Source organism: Neolamprologus brichardi, chromosome 14, assembly GCF_056152115.1.
Source record: "Neolamprologus brichardi isolate AB-2024 chromosome 14, ASM5615211v1, whole genome shotgun sequence".
NCBI lineage: Eukaryota > Metazoa > Chordata > Actinopteri > Cichliformes > Cichlidae > Neolamprologus > Neolamprologus brichardi.
This window is the reverse complement of record NC_142117.1, coordinates 10,604,006-10,625,746: the sequence shown is the minus strand read 5'-3', so window position 1 is coordinate 10,625,746 and position 21,741 is coordinate 10,604,006. Positions and strand designations below refer to the sequence as shown.

The window sequence follows — 21,741 nt, the reverse complement described above, 5'->3', positions numbered from 1 at the left end:
TAGAGAAAAAAGAAAGGAATGAAGGTAGGAGGAGGAAGCAAGAAGGCCGGGTGTGGCAGACAAGCAGGAGAAGCAAACTGCTTTTTTTCACCCTTTTTTTGTTTTGCTTTTCTTTCCTCCCTCTGTGTCCACATTTGCACACACTCTGGGCTTAATAAGCAGGCACTAGGCATGCATTATCCCTAGAATCACATCTCAAGCCATTACCAATACAGTGAGGCTTGCAGGCGCATGGTCATGCAAACACCCACACTCTGTATTTGCCTTTCATAATGCACACAGACACGCACAGCGGTGTCAGAAGAGTCCCCACCCCCGCTCTGACACCGGCGAGCACAAGCAGATGCTACAGACACAATGAGGATGCAGGGAGGGATGGAGAACACAGGGGAGATAGACTGAGCCAGGGATGGAATAGGGAGGCAGGGAAAAGAGGAAGAGGAGGAGGAGAAGACCTGAGGGGGGGTTGCGCTTTGCTATTCTTCTCTTTTACAGGATTATTCCACATGCAGTTCACTGAAGGGAAATCATTAACCTGCAACGCTGAGCCTCAGACTTCTCGGTGGTCACTGCTGCCACACAGGGAAAGCAAAAAAAATTTAAAAAATCTAGCACCATTACTTGGCCATCCTACATCATCACGATGTGTCAGCATGGCAAACCACGGCCAGTGACACAGATACTGTAGTAATGCAGGGTTCTGCTGAGTATGCATGACTCTCTCAGCGCTGCCCTGCTTTACTTTTCCACAGATGTGCACATTCATACTAAAGATGTCCAGCTTAAAGTCCACATCCCACATCCCGCTGTAATAACCAGATAAGCGCTTTCCTGAAGGGGAGGTGCCTTTTTCTGTTCTGAAGCAGTTCAGATATCCCGCTTCTGTAAGGTGAAGCCAACATCAGATGTTCTTTGAGGGTGAAAACTATGTGCATAACTGGGAAATGAAGCTCTGACACTTATCATCTCTATTCCAAGAGTTTTGTGCACCAAAATAGGCAGAATGATTTACTTTTAAAGCAGGAGGCCTTGCCAGGATTCAGGACTTTTTTTTTTCTTTTTTTGCTGTGAGCATCCATTCTGGCATCCACCAAGGAAATGTCAACATTTGTTGACTTTCTTTGACAGTATTGCAGATATCACTGGTGTGGCGAGCACTGCTGCCTCACAGCAACAAGGTCCTGGGTTTGAATCCACCATCTGGCTGGGACTTTTTTGTCTGGAGTTTGCATGTTCTCTTCGGGTACTCTGGCTTCCTCCCACAGTCCAATGACATGCAGTTAGTGGGGTTAGGTTAACTGGTGATTCTAAATTGCCCAGGGGTGTGGATGTGAGTGCGAATGGTTGTCAGTCCCTCCGTGTTAGTGCTGTGACAGACTGGAAACCTGTCCAGGGTGTACCTCGCCTCTTGCCCTATGGCAGCAGAGATAAATGATCCTGAATTGGATAAGCAAATGAGGATGGATGGATGAAATAAACTGAATATCAAATCTAAAGTGAACACCTGACTGTCACCTCACTAAAGTAATTGCTGTTTCGCATCAAAATGATTATGATTCTGTTTACCGAGAGGTTTTCATCCAAACACAGTCGTAAATTTAAATAAATGCAATTTTCTTGCATGTTGATGAACAGCATCAATATTTAAACATCAAGTGACACTTCAAATCAAATGCCCACTGGGAAGAGTGCTACAAATCATTTCAGAGAGGAATACAAAACACAATCCTAATCTTCTTATTCAAAAAAATAGAAAGGGGGGGGGGGGGGGGGGTATGTAAATGGAAACTTAGGAATTGCAAACACTCAAATTCCAAAGAGCCAGATTAGGTTCGCAGTGTGATCTGAAGAAGTGGCAGATAAAGAAACAGAGCCAGAGTGGTTGCTCCTGCAAAACAATCCATGTGCAGTTGCAAACAGACTGACCAGCAGTTGACAGGAAATAAACCCAACCCAAAAGAAGCTGCTCACTCTTCACTGTATGCTAATGTGTGTCCAGTGACTTGATTGTTCTGTTAAGCGGCTGAGTCTGCTGCTGCACCGACCACAGAGATCAATAACACAACAGCGATCTGCCAGTACTGAGAAACACTCAAGAGCCTAGTTCTGGCAACAGTTAAATGGAAATACAGACAGCTTCCTTTTTTGTGATTGGTGTATTCTGTCATTAAATATGACGTTCAGGACACGTGTCGACACGTTTGTCTAATGATCAGCTATTCGTTTGCTGCTCGGTCTGTTTGTGCTTCCTCACACAGCACTGTTATATAGATTTATATAAACCTGTAGCATATGCAGAGCACAGACCAAAGCCAACTGAATACTAACTAATTAACTAACTAACTTATGAGCTTGTCCATATGAAACCATTAATATTGGTTTTTGAAGGGGTATTTTTTACATGTAAATCCACAGTGTGTTGTATTTGTTGCAGTGCTGTCTGCCCTTTCAGGCTAAGTGTGATGAAGCTCCTCATCCGGAGTATGAAAGGTCACTGTATCTGTGAAAGACAATGAGATTCTACCTGCTGCAAATTATACATGCTGCAGGAATATGAATGCACAAACCAAGGGCATCTAATCGACCATCACCGTTTTAATCAGTTCATTTCCTTTAGGATGATGACCTAAAAGTCAAAGGTACAAATGAGTGTACTTAATCAGTACTGTGGAGCACACTACACTTCACAAGTGGATGGAGTTTAAAAGTTGCAAAGAGCCTTTTTGCGAAATTCAAATACAGTACATAAAGTGTGCTACAAGTTATTTTTAACCAGTGCTTTTAGTCCGGGCAACATTCACATGCATCACTCACTCAATGAGGGCGTGTTCTTAAATAACATGATATTAAAGGAGCAGCAAATAAACAGACTCTTTAGTTGTTCTCTAAAGGCTTTCGGCACCGATTGCATTGCTTTATAACCCACATAACAAACCCAGAGCATAAAGTCCCAAACCATCAGAATACTGGAACTATGGGCTTCCAGTCAACACTGGTCTAACCGACCCTACACACTTCAAAATATTAGCCTTTACATCACTTTTGGCTAGACGTTGCATCTTACTCCTTTGGAAATCTTCAAAGCCACCTTCAGTTTCTTTTTGGTTTAGAGATGTGATGTCATTTCTTAAATTGCAAAAGATAGGCCTTGTGCCGAAGGGCAAATACAGAGAATTTTATCGTATCTGGGGCCCCTTCGTAAACTATTGCAAGTCATTAAACGCTCTACCAGCTGATTAATATCATGTCTCCCCCTCCCCCCCCCCCCTTTTTTTTTTTTTTTTTTTTTTTGTGTGTGTTTTGGGGTTTGTTGTTTGTGTTTGTTTTGGGTTTCTTCTTAGGTTTTGTTTTGTTTGTTTGTTTTTTCAATTTTATTTAAGCTTGTGTGTGGGTGTGCCTGTGTGTGTGTATTATCGTATCTGTTCATGTAAGAAAAACTAAAAAATATGTGAGGGGAACAGATTGTATTGTCATTATAAACTAATGTACATTTGTCTCTCAATAAAAATATGGAAAAAAAAAAAAAGAATACTGGAACTATCTATACAATGATATGAAAGTATAACACTAATAGGATGGCACTCCATCCAGTTTTGTGATTCTAAAGCTCAGAGGCCTGTCTCGTGTCTGGTGACTGACACGGCAGCAACGTTGATTACAGGGATCAGCTGTCATGTTAAAGCAAATAAGTGGCCTGCTGAGCGGCCTGCCTGCACTCAAACGTATTATTACCATGCAAGGTGACTGGTCTGATGCTTTTGCCTGCTAGGTGACGCATTGTGTGTGTCACTATTCCGAAAAAAAAACAACATTGGAGAAAAAGGGGGAAACAAATCTTGTGGACTAAGTGGAAGCAGACACAGTGTCACAAGTAATAAAATGACTCACTGTTGAGTAAATTTTAAGCATGATTGGAAAGAAACCACAGCTGCGATTCAGTGAAAGCAAGATCGAATAAAAGTAAATACTAAGAAAAAGCAGTGATGCAAAGATGGATATGCATGAGTGGGTATGTGTGCTTGTGTAGTGATATTTCTCTTCTTTACTTTCTTTCATATGTTTATGAAAGTGTAAATACATATGCACTGCAGTACTATATAGACAGTAATTTTATGTTTTAAGTTGTTTTAAGAGAGCACAATGCTAAAAGCAAAAACAGAAGGTTACGGGTGGAGGGAGTGGGGATTGGTTCCATATCAAATCAGCAGATTTTTTGAATGTTTTCTGCTCAACCACTTCCAATTTGCATAAAAATGTTCGATAAAAATGCAAGGATCAAACAAACGTAATGATTGTTGTGAAATTTTGGGATTTTGTTTCATATTTCAAATACTTTTCAATATGTATTGTTTTGAAAAACGGTCCGTTGACCCACATTCAAGCCCCATTTTTCATATATTAAAATCCGAGGCAATATTTGAACATGAATATTTCAAAAACTGTTAAAGATAAAAGCCTTTTTCCTCTACTGGTCTTTCATGCTATCAAAATGAATCAGATTCTAAAATATGGGACATATATATTAAAAAATGTCAGATAATTGGCTGGTTAAAGTATGAAAAGTCCACATCTGGGAACTCCAGAGTTTTGTTCTGTCTGGATTAGACTATGTGCTGATTTTTGTTTTTGTTTTTTCATTTTTGCTCAATCCAGCATGAAAGTTGATGAAAGTATCACTCTCTTTATTTTTGTCAGCAATTATTCGTGTTCTATTTTTGCATTATTAGGAAATGTAACAACACACAATCTGATGTATTTTATTAGCATGTGCTCAAGTCTGGGACTTTTTTTTTTCATTTGAACTGAACATTCAGACATTTTTAATGTATCTGTTCCAAATTAAATATCCTGAATCATGTTAATGATTCAGGAAAGAGCAGTGAAAAGTCTTATGTCTTTTTTCTTCAATAGTTTTTGAGATATTTATGTTCAAACATCGCCTCAAATTTCAATGTGCAAAAAAACGGTGCAAAAGTGGGTTGATGGACCATTTTCAAAAAAATATATCTTGAAAAGTATTTTATATATGAAGCCTTTGGATAATAATATTGTTATTCAAATGGGAGACAGTCAAACAGAAGGCTCATGTTTATTTAAGATGGAATGACTGAAGTGTCACTGCAAACTAGGCTTCTCTCACCGTATGCTGGCAACCTCCCATCACCTAAGTCTAAATTAAGTGGTGGAGGTGGTGTTGTGGCCAGAAATTGCAGCGCTCCAACATTTTCTGCTCACATCAAATTACATGTTTATGCTCACAGAGCCCATCAGTTGTGTTTTTTTCACCAACGAAGCCATTGTGAAAATCTCAAACCGTCATTCAAGAGACACCATTATATGAATTCTTCTCATCGACTACTTTATTTTAGTAAAGAAAAAAAGATGCTTTGTGTGAGTATTTTACTTATTATAATAAATACATACTTAATAGTCTATACCTTCCCCTGAAACATCTAAAAGGTCTGAGAATAGTACTTTTGGTTATTTGGTACTGAGGTCAAAAATTAACAACCCAAGGTGAAAAAAGCATACGTGTCCTTCTTTTACACTTCAGGCTAGCATTGAAGGCAACTGTAGGCTGAAACATTACCACTGTTGCTGACAGAGGTGGTCATCTTCCCCCCGTGGAAAAAACAAATCTCCAGGGTAATTTGTGTATTAAGTATTGTATTTGAAATCTTGCCCTGTCTACATAAATCTAATTCACTTCAATGAAAATACAGACTAAGGCTAATCATTAATCATCAGCAGGCAGACTGTGCTAGTTTACACCTGCAGACACAAAAACTCGATTCTGCACTCTCTGAATGTCTTATTGATAAGCAGGCAGAGTGCAGATAGCTGTGTGGAGTGATCTGGGATGAATGATCTGTTTCTGAATGCGACACCATGTGGACACAGTGTGCCCGGAGAGGCAATGAAGCAGCCATTTGAACTTGTCCACCAGTTTAATGGTTTTGGTCCCAGTGGTTCCAGATTCTTCCAGGTCTATTGCTGAGACGGAAATACACTCACAACCAGTTTACACTCACCACTTGCACCAGCAAGTATGCCTTTGATGTAAAAGCACAGGGAGAACAACCACACAGGAAAGGCCCCAGCTGACCAGGACTTTCAGTGTCACTGCGCCAATTTTCCACCCTAAGGTCACTGCTTGCTCTGTTTACACGTGGGATATCTGCATTATTGAAGAGCACTCGTTGCTTTTGCAACAGGTCGAATAATACAACGCAAAAGATAACCATGTGTGTCTGATTTTAGGTCCAAACATAACACTTATCTGGCTATAAAGACCATGTGACAATCCTAACACTCAGTGGTAGTGAGTTTTCCCAGTGGGGGAGCAGATGGTTTATTGATCATTGTTGGGTCTACTTTCCACGAGATGCTGCTTTAGAGGAGTTTCTTTCAACACTTTCTCTGATTTCCAGCCAGTAACAATATCCGACAGCACAAATAAATTTAGGTAAATAAGGTAAATCTGCAGCACTTCCACTAGGGGAAAGTCATAATCGCTACTAAACCCAAAGGCAGACTTTAGGTTGATAAAAACAGATGTTCTGCAAAATGTTTTGCATAATTGAGCATTTATAAAGATGGATGTTATGTGGCTCAATATTTGGAGCAGTAAATCTCTGCAGGTAAGTGATATTATGAGACCGGAATGATACTATATCCTCTTAGCATGGAAAACAGAACATCTGAAGCGTCTCCTGAACAAGGTTTATCCAGAAATTTGAGTCCGGGCAACAGTCCAACTGTTTCCTTTCTTCAATCAGTTTTTTTAAATATATTTTTTTCCTGCTTGACATGAGTAAGCTGTTGCCATGGCAGTTCAGATGAAGGAGGAATGATAATTGTTTCACCACAGCAGTTTGTGAATTATTAAAACCTAGAGGACATGAATGAGCAGGCTGAGAAATAGAAAAGAAATGAGACAGAATGAGGACTTGTCGCTTTCAGTGCGTTTTGCTGGAGACTGTTTATTGGATCTTTTCATGTCTCTCAAGGCCCACGACTGTGTAGATGAGACAGATGCAACCACAAATTTACAAGTACTTCCAAGACTCCAGCGTGTCCTCAGAGTTTTTAAAGGAATATTCAAGAACGTTCATGAATAGTTGAAGAGATCCATTCATGAATAGTGCAACAGAGCAAACAAGGAGAATAAAGCAGAAAATGGTGGCAGTGCGCCATGAACTTTAACATCAAATTGTCTCAGTAGAAGTTAAATACAGATCCATCACTTTAATAAAAAAATAAGAATAAACAATTTCTTTATATTAAGTACAATCATTTTTTAAAGCAATCTTCTTACAAAGCCAAAAGAATCAGCTCAATTTATTTGTGAAAAAGAGATGCAAAAGCACGGTGTGCATCCAAAACCAACCGTTATATTACATTACGTAACCACATCTACAGTCAAACACAGGACTTCCCTCCAAACAACTATCCAAAAGTAAATGCATACAGTTATTGCTGGAAGTGAAACAGAGTACTGACTACAAATACTATGAATGATCTCAGTTAATGTTTATTTTTTATTTTACAAATATTAATGATATAACAGAAATGTTCCACAAGAGTAAAACAGAGATACTGACAGATATCACACAGCCACTCTGATGGAGGCAATAAATTAGAAAAAAAAAATGTATGCATCTCCAAAAAACTAACAAAAACAAAAGAAAAGAATATTTGTGGTTGCATACATTGCATACACAAGGACAGTTTGCCAAACAGTACCAGCCATGGTGCTTTGTGCACACAGAATAAAAAGTAAATACCATATTCACACCACAGACTTTAGATTTCTCTTCATCCCCAGCTCCGTCGTGTGAAAACAATCAAAACAGCCTATAAATTCTAGCTTTCTGGGTTTTGGGGGAGGGGGTTGCATAAGGAATACAAAAGAAAATCTAATTATTTGCATAGTGTTAAATATATGGAGCATTTACCAAAGGGGTCACCAAAACAAACCTCATCACCAAGTGGTGGAGTGGCTGAGTGGTGGACTGTGGCATGGAAGATATAAATCCTGCATTGATTTCCTATAAAGCGCCAGGCTGCAGTTACATCTCCTGACCACCGGGGTTCTCTAGCAGTGGGAGTCAGCATAGCCTTCGGCTTCAGGAGGCCTCTTTTTAAAGTCTTTTAAGTAATACTCTTCATCTGAGTCCTGGAAAAGAAAAGGAAAAAATACTTATGGACATGTACACACAAAGACACAGAACAGCTACACAGGAAAAAATGAATCAATAATTTACAAATCCCAAAGTCCTGTTGTCAGACACCGAGGTCATGTAAAATGAATCATGTGAAATGTATCTCGCAGACATGTCTCAGTAAGTTATTTATGGCTTTGTAGAAATTCTGTACTCTTACCATCACATATAGGTCAGGGCATTTGGCCCTATCTTCTTTGTGTGTGTATCCTGGGATGCCATATTCATCCCTGATGAATGCAGAACGGACAGCAAAGATAGTTAAGAACGACAATCACATGTTTGCAAAGTAAAAACCTGCCTGTGCTGTTTAGATACAGTACGCACAAATCACCTTTCAAGCCCACAATAAAACATGTACTTCTCAACTGAGGCTCTCCATTTGTTGTTTCCACTTATGTCTGTGTTTGCCACATTCAGTCTTTAATTGGGCAGCAATTTAGGATATATTATCAGCTGCTAAACTGTATTTGAAGACCCAGTTTAGCTTTTTCCTCTTCATCTGAAAGAACAATGCCATCTGCCATAAATCTAATAGTGGACTATTACCTTTCCGCTGGCTCACTCGCTAGGTCACCATTGTGGCAGTCATCGATACGTCACTGATGTCTCGTTAGAGAGTTTCTCATGCCACAGTCGCATTGACTCCAGCTGTAGTATTTATTTTGCTGTGGAGATCCACTGCAAACTAGGGCCACTCTGGTTTCAACTTTTCCTTCTAAGCTACAGGACAATTGTTTCATGTTTTGTAGTGTGAGCTCAGAGCAGAGCAAGGACTACCATCATGGACGTTCATCCGAGGGAGGGAGGGAGGGAGGGAGGGAGGGGAAAACTGATTTTAAAACCCTGTTATGCAGCCCCACAAAGTAGCTGTCCATTAAAATCTTTGCACAGGAGCACCTTACACACTATATTATTTTAAAGTATATTTCCAGACAGACAGCAGCGTGTGCACATTTTTGATGCATACATTTGTATAAATATGTTTATATACTGGTACCACTGAAATCTGAAACTGTGGGAAACACTGGATTTACACCACAAACAGATGTTAGCACTCAGACAATTATTCTTCAATAACTACAAAATAAATATTTGTAATTGTTGGACTCATAATTCCCAATTAAAATGAATCCCATTTAATTATGTGTCAGTTAAGCATTAAGATGGAGCAAGCGCTCAGTTAGCTTGGCAAAGCATAAAGACCAAAAACAAGGAAGACAGGCTAGTTCGCCCAAAGGTAACAACATCAGATTTTCAGCAATTACAAAGATCACTGATAAATATTAGATTAGATTAGATAAAACTTTATTAATCCCTCGGGTGGGTTCCTCTGGGAAGTTTGTTTTCCAAAAAGCACAGCACCGACAGAAGTTACAGAGTTAAGAATATATATATATATATATATATATATATAAAATATACTCTAATTAAAATATTTTGGCCTTTTTACAAGTTTTCTATTCAGTGTTAAATAGTAAATTTTTGTTATTCTCTTGTTTTCTACTGCAAAGATGTATTTGAGTGTAGTTAACAGTATAAAAACGGGAAAACGGGAAAAGAAAGATGAAGCAATTTTTTAAAAAGATAATGGTAACAGTGGCAAGCTGCTTATATATAAGTATATAAAGTTCGTAGAGCACCTAAGATGAATGTGAACCACAGCTGCAAGCCAGTACTTGTTTTAAAAGCTTTTTCCTGCATGAACCAGTGAAAAACAAGCCAGTACTGGCTGAAACCTTATGTGACTTCTAATCACATGACATACCAGCGAGAAGTCAGTTAAAGAGTGATTGATAGCCACTCTTCAGAAGCAAACACCCATTTTAAACTTAGATTCATGTTTAACGTTCATTAAATCCATTTGAAGAAACATGTCTATAACCATTAATCCTATTTATCACCTGCTGTGACCATCTTTATCCCCTGGAGAGCCTCACCAGTGATTGGCAGAATGCATCTACTCACCCCTCTGTGATCTCTATGGGTGATCTGTGGGCCTTTGATTGGTTACGCTCTTTCTTGGGACACAGCATCCGTCCAATAAGAATGAGGGTTATGACAGCAGAGGGGAGGAGGATGAAAAAAAGGAGGACTGCAACATCGGAGAAGCGAATGCTGGGCACTGAGGAGGAGGAGAAGAGTGTTTGGTCATCAGGGGCACAGTTACATGATGTTTATGATCACACATCTACAGGACTTCATACAAATCTGCACTTGGCAGTCACCACATATACACACACTGTCACACAGACTGTAAACTGTATACATACTATATACAGCAGCTCTGAGTGCCACTATACAGTTGATGATAGCACGGAAAATGTGAAACAGTACATAAAAAATATTGTAATATTCTTGCAGAGAAGCGATGAAAAGATACATGGCTCACGTCTTTACAGTAAATATGCAGCTGAAGCCAGCAGCTGATTAGAACAGCTTGCCTGTCTTTACCCATAGGTAACAAATCCACCAACCAGCATATTGCCAAAGCTCCCTGACAAAAAGTTCAGAAATAGTAAAAACAACAATGGGCCATTACATTGGGGCTACATGCCAGACTCTTCCCTGGCAGAGAATAGCAACTTCCTGGTTGGGTGGAAAAATATGTTCCCAGAAAAATACAGTCAAGATTTTACATGTTCATTTTAGGTACCAGAGTTACAAACTGCACAGACAAGAGTGGGTTCAATCTTCCCTTCTAGGTTTTTATAAGCAATTCAAAATGTGATGAGCTACACTTCAGTCATCTTCTAATCATCTACCATCCACTCATAGCTGACGCAGGTTAATACATGTGAGACCAAATGCTTAAATCATGACAGGCTTACACAAACACAACATGGATGTTTGGATTAGTCTGCCATCCATTAAACTGTGAGGCTGGCACTGGAATTTTAAGCCTTTCCCAAATCAGCCCAGTGTCTGCATGCACACACTGTACAACTGATAATGAGAGGCACCAAATCCAGACACCTGAGTTGAAGTCAGGACAAACACAGAAAGAGTCTGAATGCAAGACAAGGATTTGACTTGTTAGTAGGGGTGGGCGATATAAACGATATACGATAGAAACGATATAAATTTGGCCAACGATAGAGATTTTGACTATATCGCTATAGCGCATGTTGATGATGTCATCAAGCTGCGCCTGTTTTGGTCGAAAGCATCGCAGCGGCTAAAACCATTATCATCTGCAAATTATGTCGGGCGACAGTCATAGCAAAGAGATGAAGCATTTTTGAAATATGGGGAAAGCCAAAAACTCCGCTTTACTTCCGTAACATTGATTCATTAATGTTGAATTCTCTCGCAGCTGCTCTATTCCCATGTTGTTGCAGTATATTAATAACTAACCTTGTATTGTGGATGAATAATCTCAGTTGTTCTCCTGACTGAAGTTTGCCCTGTGTATAGCATCCTGCTATGCGATTGCATTTGTCCCTGACCACCAGAATCCGTCACGTTAACTTTTATCGAGTGGAAAAAAAGTTGGTCCATTCTCCAGCTTCACTGTGCTAATGTTATGCTAACATAGCTGTGTCGCTAGCAATCACGTAGCACAACATTATATACCAGGTAGTCCAACTTCAGTAACCCTCCAAACGCCACTGCTGTTTAGTTTTCTGTCTTCATTTATGTTGGAGGTGGTAGCAGAGCTGTACGTTTTAATTAGTTTCAAAAATCTCTGTCAGAACATGGTATGAAATGTTTAGGTGTAAACTAGCGAGCTAACTTCCTGTTAAATTTAATAAATTCTGTTTTCATAGATGTAAAACTTAATTGTTACACCTGATAAAGCAGCAACGCTGATGATTTAATTAAAGATGAAAGAATTTAGACCATTTTTAACTCTTAGTGTTCGTTTGACTTTGGGACCTGAAGTTAACAGAGTTTTGGACCCAGATTACTCCGCGAAGCTCCTCACTACGGCAGCTGTAATGCTCTCACAATCCATCAAGCAGTGCGGCTTACCAAAGTTGTACTAAAACATTTTGTAACAGATTTCTGCACGCCCAAATTGGTTCGAGGTGAGTAAGCACAACCAGAATTCATACATAAGGCACGCTCTCGATTTTTGAGAAAATTAAAGGATTTTAAGTGCGCCTTATAGTGTGGAAAATACGTTATACAGAAGAAAAGAATATATTGCGATATATATATCATTACTGCACATGCTTCAAATTATATCGCGATATGAATTTTAGGTCATATTGCCCCAGCCCTACTTGTTAGGTTAGCATCTTACCCCTTGGTGTGACAGTAAGTACAGTGTGTGAAGTCGTGGACCCATGGACATCAGGAGGGTTTCTGACTGTGCATGTAAAGGTCCCATTGTCATTCAGTGTGGCATTGATTAAAGAGATGGAAGCATCTCCACGTGCCGGGGTGCCTTGCCACCGGATTCGACCGCCGAACTGACCCTCTGTTGGCGGGTACGCCCGTGAGGAGAAGTGGAGAAACTGAAAGGAGAAAAAGACATCTTACATCTTTATATGAAAGACAGATGAGTGGTTAAATGGCCTGAGCAAGCTGAAAATGATATTTGAGTGTGCAGGAAGGATGTGCAGTGAAATGTGGCTATGCATTGTGCATATTTCAACCTGCTGTGTCACCCTAGGAGACTAATGCCTAAAACTAAATTAATGATCATTTTCCTGTTCAGAGAGCACATAATACTACTCATCATTTGCAAATCTAACTTGTCTGGAGAAACAGATGGTGGTTGGACATCCTTTCCTTGGGCAACATTGTTGACAGAAGGAAGAGGGCTCCTTGTTCAGTCTGAGAAATACGAATAAAATCCAGCAACTCCCAAAGGACATTCATGCTAGTGCACAATTCTGCAGGAGTCTTAAAAACTGAATCTACGTCTGTGTTTAACATTTACCACATCAGTCTGTTTTCAACAGCAAACTCCATCCCTTTTATCACTCCCACATCAAGCTGACCCAGACCTCTCTACAACATGACATCCGGAGAATGAGTGTGCTGTGCATGTGGGTGGAAAAGAGGGGGATAAAAATGTGTAAACACGACAGAACATGTTTTGCACAGAGTAAACTAAGAGTGCAGAATGTGTGCTTTATTAAGTTTATGACACAACAATAAGCACAGACATGGGAGGAAAAGAAAAAAAGTAAACAAATGAAATACAAACAAGAAAAGGGTAAAGAATACAGTCTGAAAGTATGTATTTGTATTGATATGGTTTTCTGCTCCTGCTGCTCCTGTTTGAATAATGTGAATAAAACTCCACCAACATGAATCACAGGATTTAATAAGAATCTCCTTTATTAAGATAAAAACATAATTATCTATTTCCACAGCAATGTCAGATTTGACCTAAACACTGATGTCATTTATAATCGCACCAGTTTCCACCTTCTTTACTCTCAGTATTACTGCTTGCACGCCTCCTCAAACACAGATGATATTAAACAAGATCACAACTTACAATGTTACAGTAAGTTTTAAAAAACAAAAACTTAACAAGTGTTGATCTGAACATCAAAAAAGTGGAAGAGTTGTTGACAAAGCTGCCGTCAACCCACTAAGAAACTGTTTGCAGTTATGTCACAACCCACTGAAAACACGTGCAAAGTTGTTGGTGTAGCATGCGCAAAATACCTACAAATTGTTGAGTGTGTGCTCTGTTAGCTGACAGTCACCAATAGTTTGCACATGAAATGCTGACAAACACAAACTACTCACCAAATGGTAGTGAAACTGAAAAGTGTGGTGCAAACAGGAAACGCAGACCTTTGAAATCTGTTTGTTGTAGCAGTAAAGCAAATGTTCTCCATTTCGGTTTGCACTGCACTTTTCACTGCCTGGAGAGTAAAAGGCAGGTGTTTGGAGAGAGGTTTGCATCTTTCATGCAAACTACAGATGGCTCCCACAACCTGCTAATAAACAAAGTTTTTAGTGCTCTTTGCGACTGATTTCACGTGGCTGATGCCTGAGCTGTCCCGTGCTAGGCTTCTGACATATGGCAATTTAGACAGAACATTTTCCGAAAAATTTCCAATATAAATACAGATGAATTCATGCCCAGAGACCGCTAAACATACATGTAATTTCCTACAACTTAACCAGACAAGTATTTGAGCTAATACACATAATGACAAGTAGTACGCTCAAGTAGAACTGATAGCAGAGATAATCTAAGCCACTAAATGCAGTGATTCTTTGTGCTTTGTGCATTCACAAAGTGCTACAAACCCTAAATATAATCCCTCCCTTTCCTAAAAAGTACATGAAAATAAAAATGAACAAACACAATAAAGTTTTATATTATTTATAATGTATTCAAACTGGCTTCACAAACTCAGAACAATATTTACTTTGAAAAAAATCCAAGATTAGGTAAAAACGTTTGCCTTGTTTGAAGTTTATACATTTACTGCCTGAAGTGTGCAAATCTCTGTGAACACTGTCAACAAGGATAACTGCATATGATGTTCACAATAAACTGAGGCAGGAGAAAAGCAAAACCACAGAATCACCTGGATAATTACTAGGACTGATAAGGTTTTATGCTTTTACAGCCTCGTGCTGTAGAGGCTGGCAAAGATAAAGATGGTCATATCTGTGTTGCTCACTCTTGGTCGATCATTTAAAAGTTGGCAGAGCTCAGCCTACATGAGAAAAGCTTGAAATCAGTTACTACTACTAGACTCTGCTCAGGCTGAAAACAAACATTAGACCCAAAGGTACTTTTGAATTCATGAGAGATGCTGCAGCATAACTAAGGATGGAAGACTGTTTTCACCTGAGACCACCTACATTTAAACAAATGCTTCCCCTGACTTGAGAAGCTTAGCAGCAACTTTTAGATCATAATAATAGATTTTAATGTAACATTATTCAGCAAAACCCAATAGCCAAATCCTTCAATTACCATCAGCTTCCACTGATATTTGATTGAACATTCAGCCTCTCTTTGCCAATCTACAAAATTAATTCTCATCAGGACTGGAGGTAATTATGTAAGCCACTGAAGCACTGCAGCAATTCAGATTGACACTAAAGCTTTGGCAGCAAAATTATATTTTCTGATAGAGGTTTTCACATGCTTATTCATGGCCTCTCCCAGCATGATATACGAGCAGGGACACACAGGCCAATAAAGCAGCCAAAACTGCAAATGAAATTGGATGGGAAGTAAATGAAGGCTTAGAAGCAAGTCTGGAAGTTTCTAATTTTTATTTGTATGTACTGGTCACATCAGGAACCTGCCTCTTTTTATTTAGGTTGAGTTAGTTCTGATGAACTGCAGGAAAAGTGGGCTCCTTTTTTTGTTAGGAAGCAGCTGGCTCCTCCTTTTTTTCCCCCCACAAACAGCTGTATGGCTTTATCAAGCAATTACTGCAGACTGACACCCCAGTCGCTGATGCTAATATAACATGCATCTCTCCCTCCACACAACTACATCTTAATGAGAGTGAACCAGCAAAACTCCATATCTGCAGAGCCACAAAGCATTAGCCTCTACTTTACTTCAAGTGCTCCTATAGGAAATGGTTGCATAGAGGGTTGCAGCTACCACACTATGGATTCTCACAGTCCAAATGCAATTACACAGAACCACAGTGGATGGCTATCTTAAAGTACAAATGGAAATGCTTAAATGCTGTGGTGTGTTTCCAGTGGATTGGTCAGTGAAACTCAAGCCACACTTAGAGGACTGAATGCAGTTATGGGTTAGGATGGATACATTTCAACGCACTTCGAACAAGACCACAATTCCATCGCATGAGGAGGGGTCTATTAAGGTAGCTCACTTTCTGGGGTTTTACCGAGGAAGCCACAAAAGATGGACTGGAACATGAATGGGTAAAACATGGACTTTTCTTTTTCTCTTCACACCGAGGCTCATAAATCAGATGAGTTTGGCATAAACAAAATTGTAATTAAACTGAATTTGCTTGAGGGTGTTGCTGCTATCACAGCAGGTGTACAGGTACGTTCAGAAATCAAGAGAAGTCGAGCTGGCCATGATTGCAAATAAAGCAATCACATATTCAAACAAGCTGTGTTTGCACAAAGTGGCGATGCGTGTCACAAGCCTGTCTTATGAACAATTTCTGTGTGAGGACCTGCAAGTTCAAAAATATTTTATGTCTGTTAAACTGTTTTTTGGGGGTGTTTCTCAGATTTCCAGCTGAAGAAATGTGTACAAATGATGCGTTTCGCAACAGAGGGCCTAAAGATCAAATTTAAAATGGGCTCTTTGACAAGATGTCTGTTACGTGTAGACATAGCACTGGGTTATCCCATGAGTTAGGTGCCTTTTCAATGCTTGAATGATTCCTAGGTCAGTGTTATGTTGCTTATGAAGGACTGTACTGAGAATAAGTGAAAAAACAACCAGTGTAAAAAGAAAATATTTGAAAGACTTTATGACAAGAAACTCTGGCCCCTTGAAAGCAAAAAAGACGACATGAAGTGCAGGTCAGGAGGACCTTGGAGATATAAATACTGTCTGGAGTCTATATTTTATCTTTCAATAACTTCAGCCTACAGTGATTGTGAAGCAACGTATCTGACATGTTTCACAAGGATTGTCTTGTTTTGCCCCACCTTAATAATCCATAGCTCCTTCCCTGCCAGGCTGAGTCATGTTTAGTTCAGTTCACCAACACTTTTTATTTCAGTTCAATGAAATCTAATTACAAAGACTTCACAAAATGCATTACATTTCTACAGTCAGTGTCAGAGATTTTGTCTTAATCTCTGTCTCTCTTCCACAGCATGTCTTTTATCTTCCTTCTCTCTCCCGAACTGGGTGCAGCAGTTGGGCGCCCCTCCCTGAGCCTGGTTCTGCCAGAGGTTTCTTCCTGATAAAAGGGAGTTTTTCCTTCCCATTGTCGCCAAAGTGCTTCCTAACAGGGGGTCATATGATTGTTGGGTTTCTCTCTGTATGTATTATTGTAGGGTCTACCTTACAATATAAAGCGCCTTGAGGTGACTGTTGTTTTAGCGCTATATAAATTAAATTGAATTGAAAAAATGTCTTACCAGCAGCCCATAATATTTATTTTTTTTTAAAAAGTATATTTAGGTAACTGTTACCAGACAGACAGCCACCAATAAATGAATCTATGAACCGTTGACATAGAAAAATCAGCTACTGAGAACAGTGATTTAATTATCCTGCGAAGGAAACCAAAAAAAAAACCCAACAACCCCTTAATCCTGTTTATCTGTTACCAAATTATAGTCGTGGTCTTCTAATTTTCATGTGTGATAATAAGTCATCATTAGTTAGTTCAGTAAATAATGTCATTACTGGGAGCACAGCTTTGATCTCTCTATGAGCTTTTGCAGAGTAATACTTTCAACTGACATCTACATTCAGCCGGTGCACTACAGTGTTTATTTGTTCTCTTGTCCAATTATCTTTTAATGTGTAAAACTCCCAAAATGAGTCAATTACAGGTGTTTTAGAGAAAATGCATGTTTCTGAAAGAGCTGACTGAACATTACACCTACAGACTTTAACATTTCACTGCAGTTATGGCTGCAAATAAAGCATACACATTATTTTGCAACACTGGCTGCAACACAGCCTTGAAGTTGATTTGGATAAAAGTATACTCACCATCATTGGTGGACCTCCGCTCTGCGGCCGGTAAGACCAGTCAACTGTCATCCTACTAGTTGGCCTACTTGTGGAAGTAAATGAACAGGACAATGTGACAGTATCTCCTTTAGATGCATGGACCTCTGGTGGTGTATTCACTGTGATGGAGGAGACTGGGGAAGGAGCTGGAGGTGAAATGTTATAGTAGAAAAAGAAGAAGAAGAGAGATCCGCTGGTCAGAGATGAAAGCCAGCCAGAAAAAAAATGGGAGAGTCATGTACAGATTTACATATTTGTGTGTAAAGCAGGAAGGAGAACACAATGTGAGTGACGTTTTACCTACTGCAAAATAGAGTGTGCAAATATGCTCACACCAAGGTAACAACATCCTCCGGATAGACACAGAACTGACTGACGCTAATGCAAGTTACTCATCCGACTCTCTTGCTGAATTGGACAGACCTTGTTTTACATTTGTATCTCTCAGGGGCCTTCAGCTCTGTCTCGCTCTAGATGGCTTTTCATTTGTTATTTGTTCAGTGATAATACCAAGGGACTCAACATCAGCACTGTCCACAACAAACCGCTCAACTACACCTATAAACAAAACAAAACTAACTAACTAACTAACGGCTTCTCTTGCTAGTGCTTGCACACACACCATGAAGACTGGATTCAAAACACAGTGGACAGACTGTGCAGCAAGGTTTGAAATTTCACCCTGTTCACTATTTTTGTTTAACATGTTGATTGCTAATTAGCAGTAAAAATAAAGTGCAAAGTTTGGTGCGATGTGACACTACATAAAAAAAAAATCAGTTCCATTTACCCTAATAGGACCTTAGGGATCTGTGGCAAATTTCACAGCAATCTAGCCGACAGCTTTGCCAAAATGATTTGTTCTGAACCACAGACACCAAGCTTCTCGCGGCCAATCTATCCAGACATGGTTATTTCAATAAATGCATAAAACTGCTGCTTACAGAAAATGTAGAGGATCACCAACATGACCAGAAATGATCCTTGAGAGACTGTGCATCTGGAGCCATTTTTTGTTTTATGCAGTAACTGTAAAGGTATTTTCACTCTCAAGATGAAATGTCAGCATTGCTGTGGTGCATGCCACAGTCACCTCCTCTGGGGCTCATGAAAATTCTGGCTATGTGATAGATTTCCGACTGAAGCTGTAACTGGTAGACTGATAAAACAGCCTGACCAACTTTGACTCGAACTAAAGTGAATAAAAGCATCATCATGGTGCAACATTGTCCCCTTCAAGACAAAGTATTTATGTGAAACCGGCTGCATTTTCCCTTCAGCTATCTCTGACATTAACACAGTGCTTTTGGAGGGCAAAAATGAAAGAGCCCTTCATTTCCAGAAAAAGCCTCAACATGCATTTTCTTTAAGAATTTACCAAAAGCAAAATAGAGCGATCCCCTGATATAACCAATCTTATTAGAACGACACCACTGCTTTCACCAAGCATCCCAAGCGACATAATAAGACCGAAGTTTATATTAAACAAATGAGCAGAAGAGATCTCATCCAATCAGCCCGATTCATCGACAAAGACCTTGCAAAGCAATCTCTGCAAAAAAGTGGAAATAAAACTCAAATAAACATATTTTTTGACAATACAACACACAAAACGTGTTTTGAAACTGAGGCATTTTACTCTTTCATAAAATACATATGCTCATTTTGAATTTGATGGTAGCAACACGTCTCAAAAAAGTCAGGATGGGAAAACAAACACCTGGAAATGTAAGAGGCACTAAAAAGAAACAGCTGGGGAACTTTTTCAACCAATTAAGTTCATTGCAATTAGGTCAGCAGCATGATTGAGTATTAAAAACCAGCTTAGAGAGGCTGATTTCTTTCCACATTTTTTTTCTTTAGCTTATGCTGGTGGGCTGAATTTCACCAGTCTGCAATAAACTGCATCTTCAAATTGTGAAACAATTTAAAAAACAATGTTCCTCAAGGTAAAATTGTGAATAATATGTAAGCATCTATAGTACATTCACTAAAAGATTCCAAGAATTTGGAGAAATCTCTGTGCGCGAGGGGCAGAATCACACAAATTCAGGTTAAAGCTATCACGCAAAGAAGAGGCATCAACACAATACAGAAAGGCAAATCCACTTAAAACAGAGACAGAACATAAATAATCTGACCACAGAATAGCATTAAATTTTAAATTATTTTTGGAAATGACACCACATCCTTTGGACTAAAGAGGAAACAGGAACAATCTGGCTTGATATCACTGCTCACTTATAAGTCCTGCATCTTTGAGAGTACAGGGGTGCATTAGTGCCTATGGAATTGGCACCACCATTGCTGAAAGATATATACAGGTTATAGAGCTGCACATGCCCCCATGCAGACAACGTCTTTTGCAGGGAAGGTCTTCCATATTTTAGCAAGACAATGCTAAACAGTCAGGTGCACAGTGAAGTCCCCGGTCTCAATTTTTGGGACACATTGCTGCCATCAAATTCAAAATGAGCTAATATTTGTCTTAAAATAATACATTTCTTCAGTTTAAACATTTCATATGATCTCTAAATTCTATTAACAATTAAATTTGAATCATTGCATTGTTTTTAGCTACATTTCACACAGCATCCTAGCATTTTCACAGAACTGCGTTTGTGGACATGCTGATGTTACACCAACGTCTCCCTGTTTTATGTTGTCCACGACAGTCATGACTCCATTTTCACAATTTATTTTTCTTATTTTTTTGAAAGTCTGCCCACAGTTCAGCGCTATCTATGTAATTTGCCCGGCAAAATGCCGTGGTCTTGTGTTACTGAATACCAACTGTGTGATTTTTTTTTCCACGGCTGGTTTCCTAACTAAGGTCTATTATTATGCTTATTATTAAGAGCCGAGCGTGTGTGGCTGTCCCCAGGGTAGCTACATTAGCAAGCCTCTGTGGACTATTAGGCTTATTACCACAAGAGGGAATCATTAATTAGTTGACAGTGACTTAACACTTGTCTGAGTAGAGTTTACTACAACTTCGTGGTGTTTACTGGATTACATTTAGTATATGTTGTATTCACTGGTTTGTATTATATAATCACTGGCAGTGTATATCTAAAACGAAAAGCTATAAACGAAAAAAAAAAACAAACCTACAAATAAATATGGCGTGCTGGGTCTATCGAAGTGTTGAGTAGGCTTTAGACCCAGAAGGCCTCCATTGCCTTGGGCATTTATGTGATAGCCTTAAAAACGAAACGTGTAATGTACAACTAACAGTGGTGAGCTAACGACACTGAAAACTCAAACGTCAACTAAATTTTAAACAGCCTGTGTTTAACGAGTTACTGCGGAAATGGGACATAAGTGCCAGCCTACCAGCCCAAACTTTGAAAGACGCGACAGGGGTTGTGTGAGTATGGAGGCTCCAGTTTAAAAACAAGACAGCCGAGTCTCGGTCTACTCACCCAAACAGCAGAGCCAATACAGCAGCAAAACCACGTTCAGAGCGCTGGTTCTTCGGAGCGGTCGACGCATTTTAAAGTTGGGGGGAAAACAGGCTCCAATGCGTGAAGTTTAAAAAAAAAAAAGGTCCAAAGTTGCGTCAAAGCTTCAGTAAAATTCCGCCCATAGTCAATTTTTCATGACTCAGTCTCCGATAGCCTCGCCTAGGCGGACCGCCCTACCACTACCTGCCAGACAGGTGTATCAGGAAGTGGCGCTCAGACAGTAAAATTAATTTTAAGCATAGGCGCTGAATACAAAGAGACGCAATTTATGATAACTATGCAGCTATGACCCTCGCCTGATTCGTTAGTGTGTTTTTTATTACTCGCATGAGAAACTCCATGAAAATGCCACGATGGGACGCAAAACACTCGCGTAGTGACCCTGTTTTTCAGAATAAAGCAGCGATAACAAACGTATGAG

General features: G+C 39.4%; 1 protein-coding gene across 1 annotated transcript; it reads right to left on the bottom strand.

The window, feature by feature from the left end:
• Positions 1-6,836: 6,836 nt before the first annotated feature.
• On the bottom strand, positions 6,837-21,472 carry mpzl3 (myelin protein zero-like 3). The gene is made up of 6 exons (XM_006803915.3): positions 21,279-21,472; positions 17,833-17,999; positions 12,475-12,688; positions 10,194-10,350; positions 8,386-8,455; positions 6,837-8,179 (listed from the first exon to the last, which is right to left on the bottom strand). Exons 1-6 carry the CDS (start codon positions 21,346-21,348, stop codon positions 8,099-8,101), a joined length of 759 nt encoding a protein of 252 aa, XP_006803978.2. The 5' UTR covers positions 21,349-21,472; the 3' UTR covers positions 6,837-8,098.
• Between the last annotated feature and the right edge of the window lie 269 nt (positions 21,473-21,741).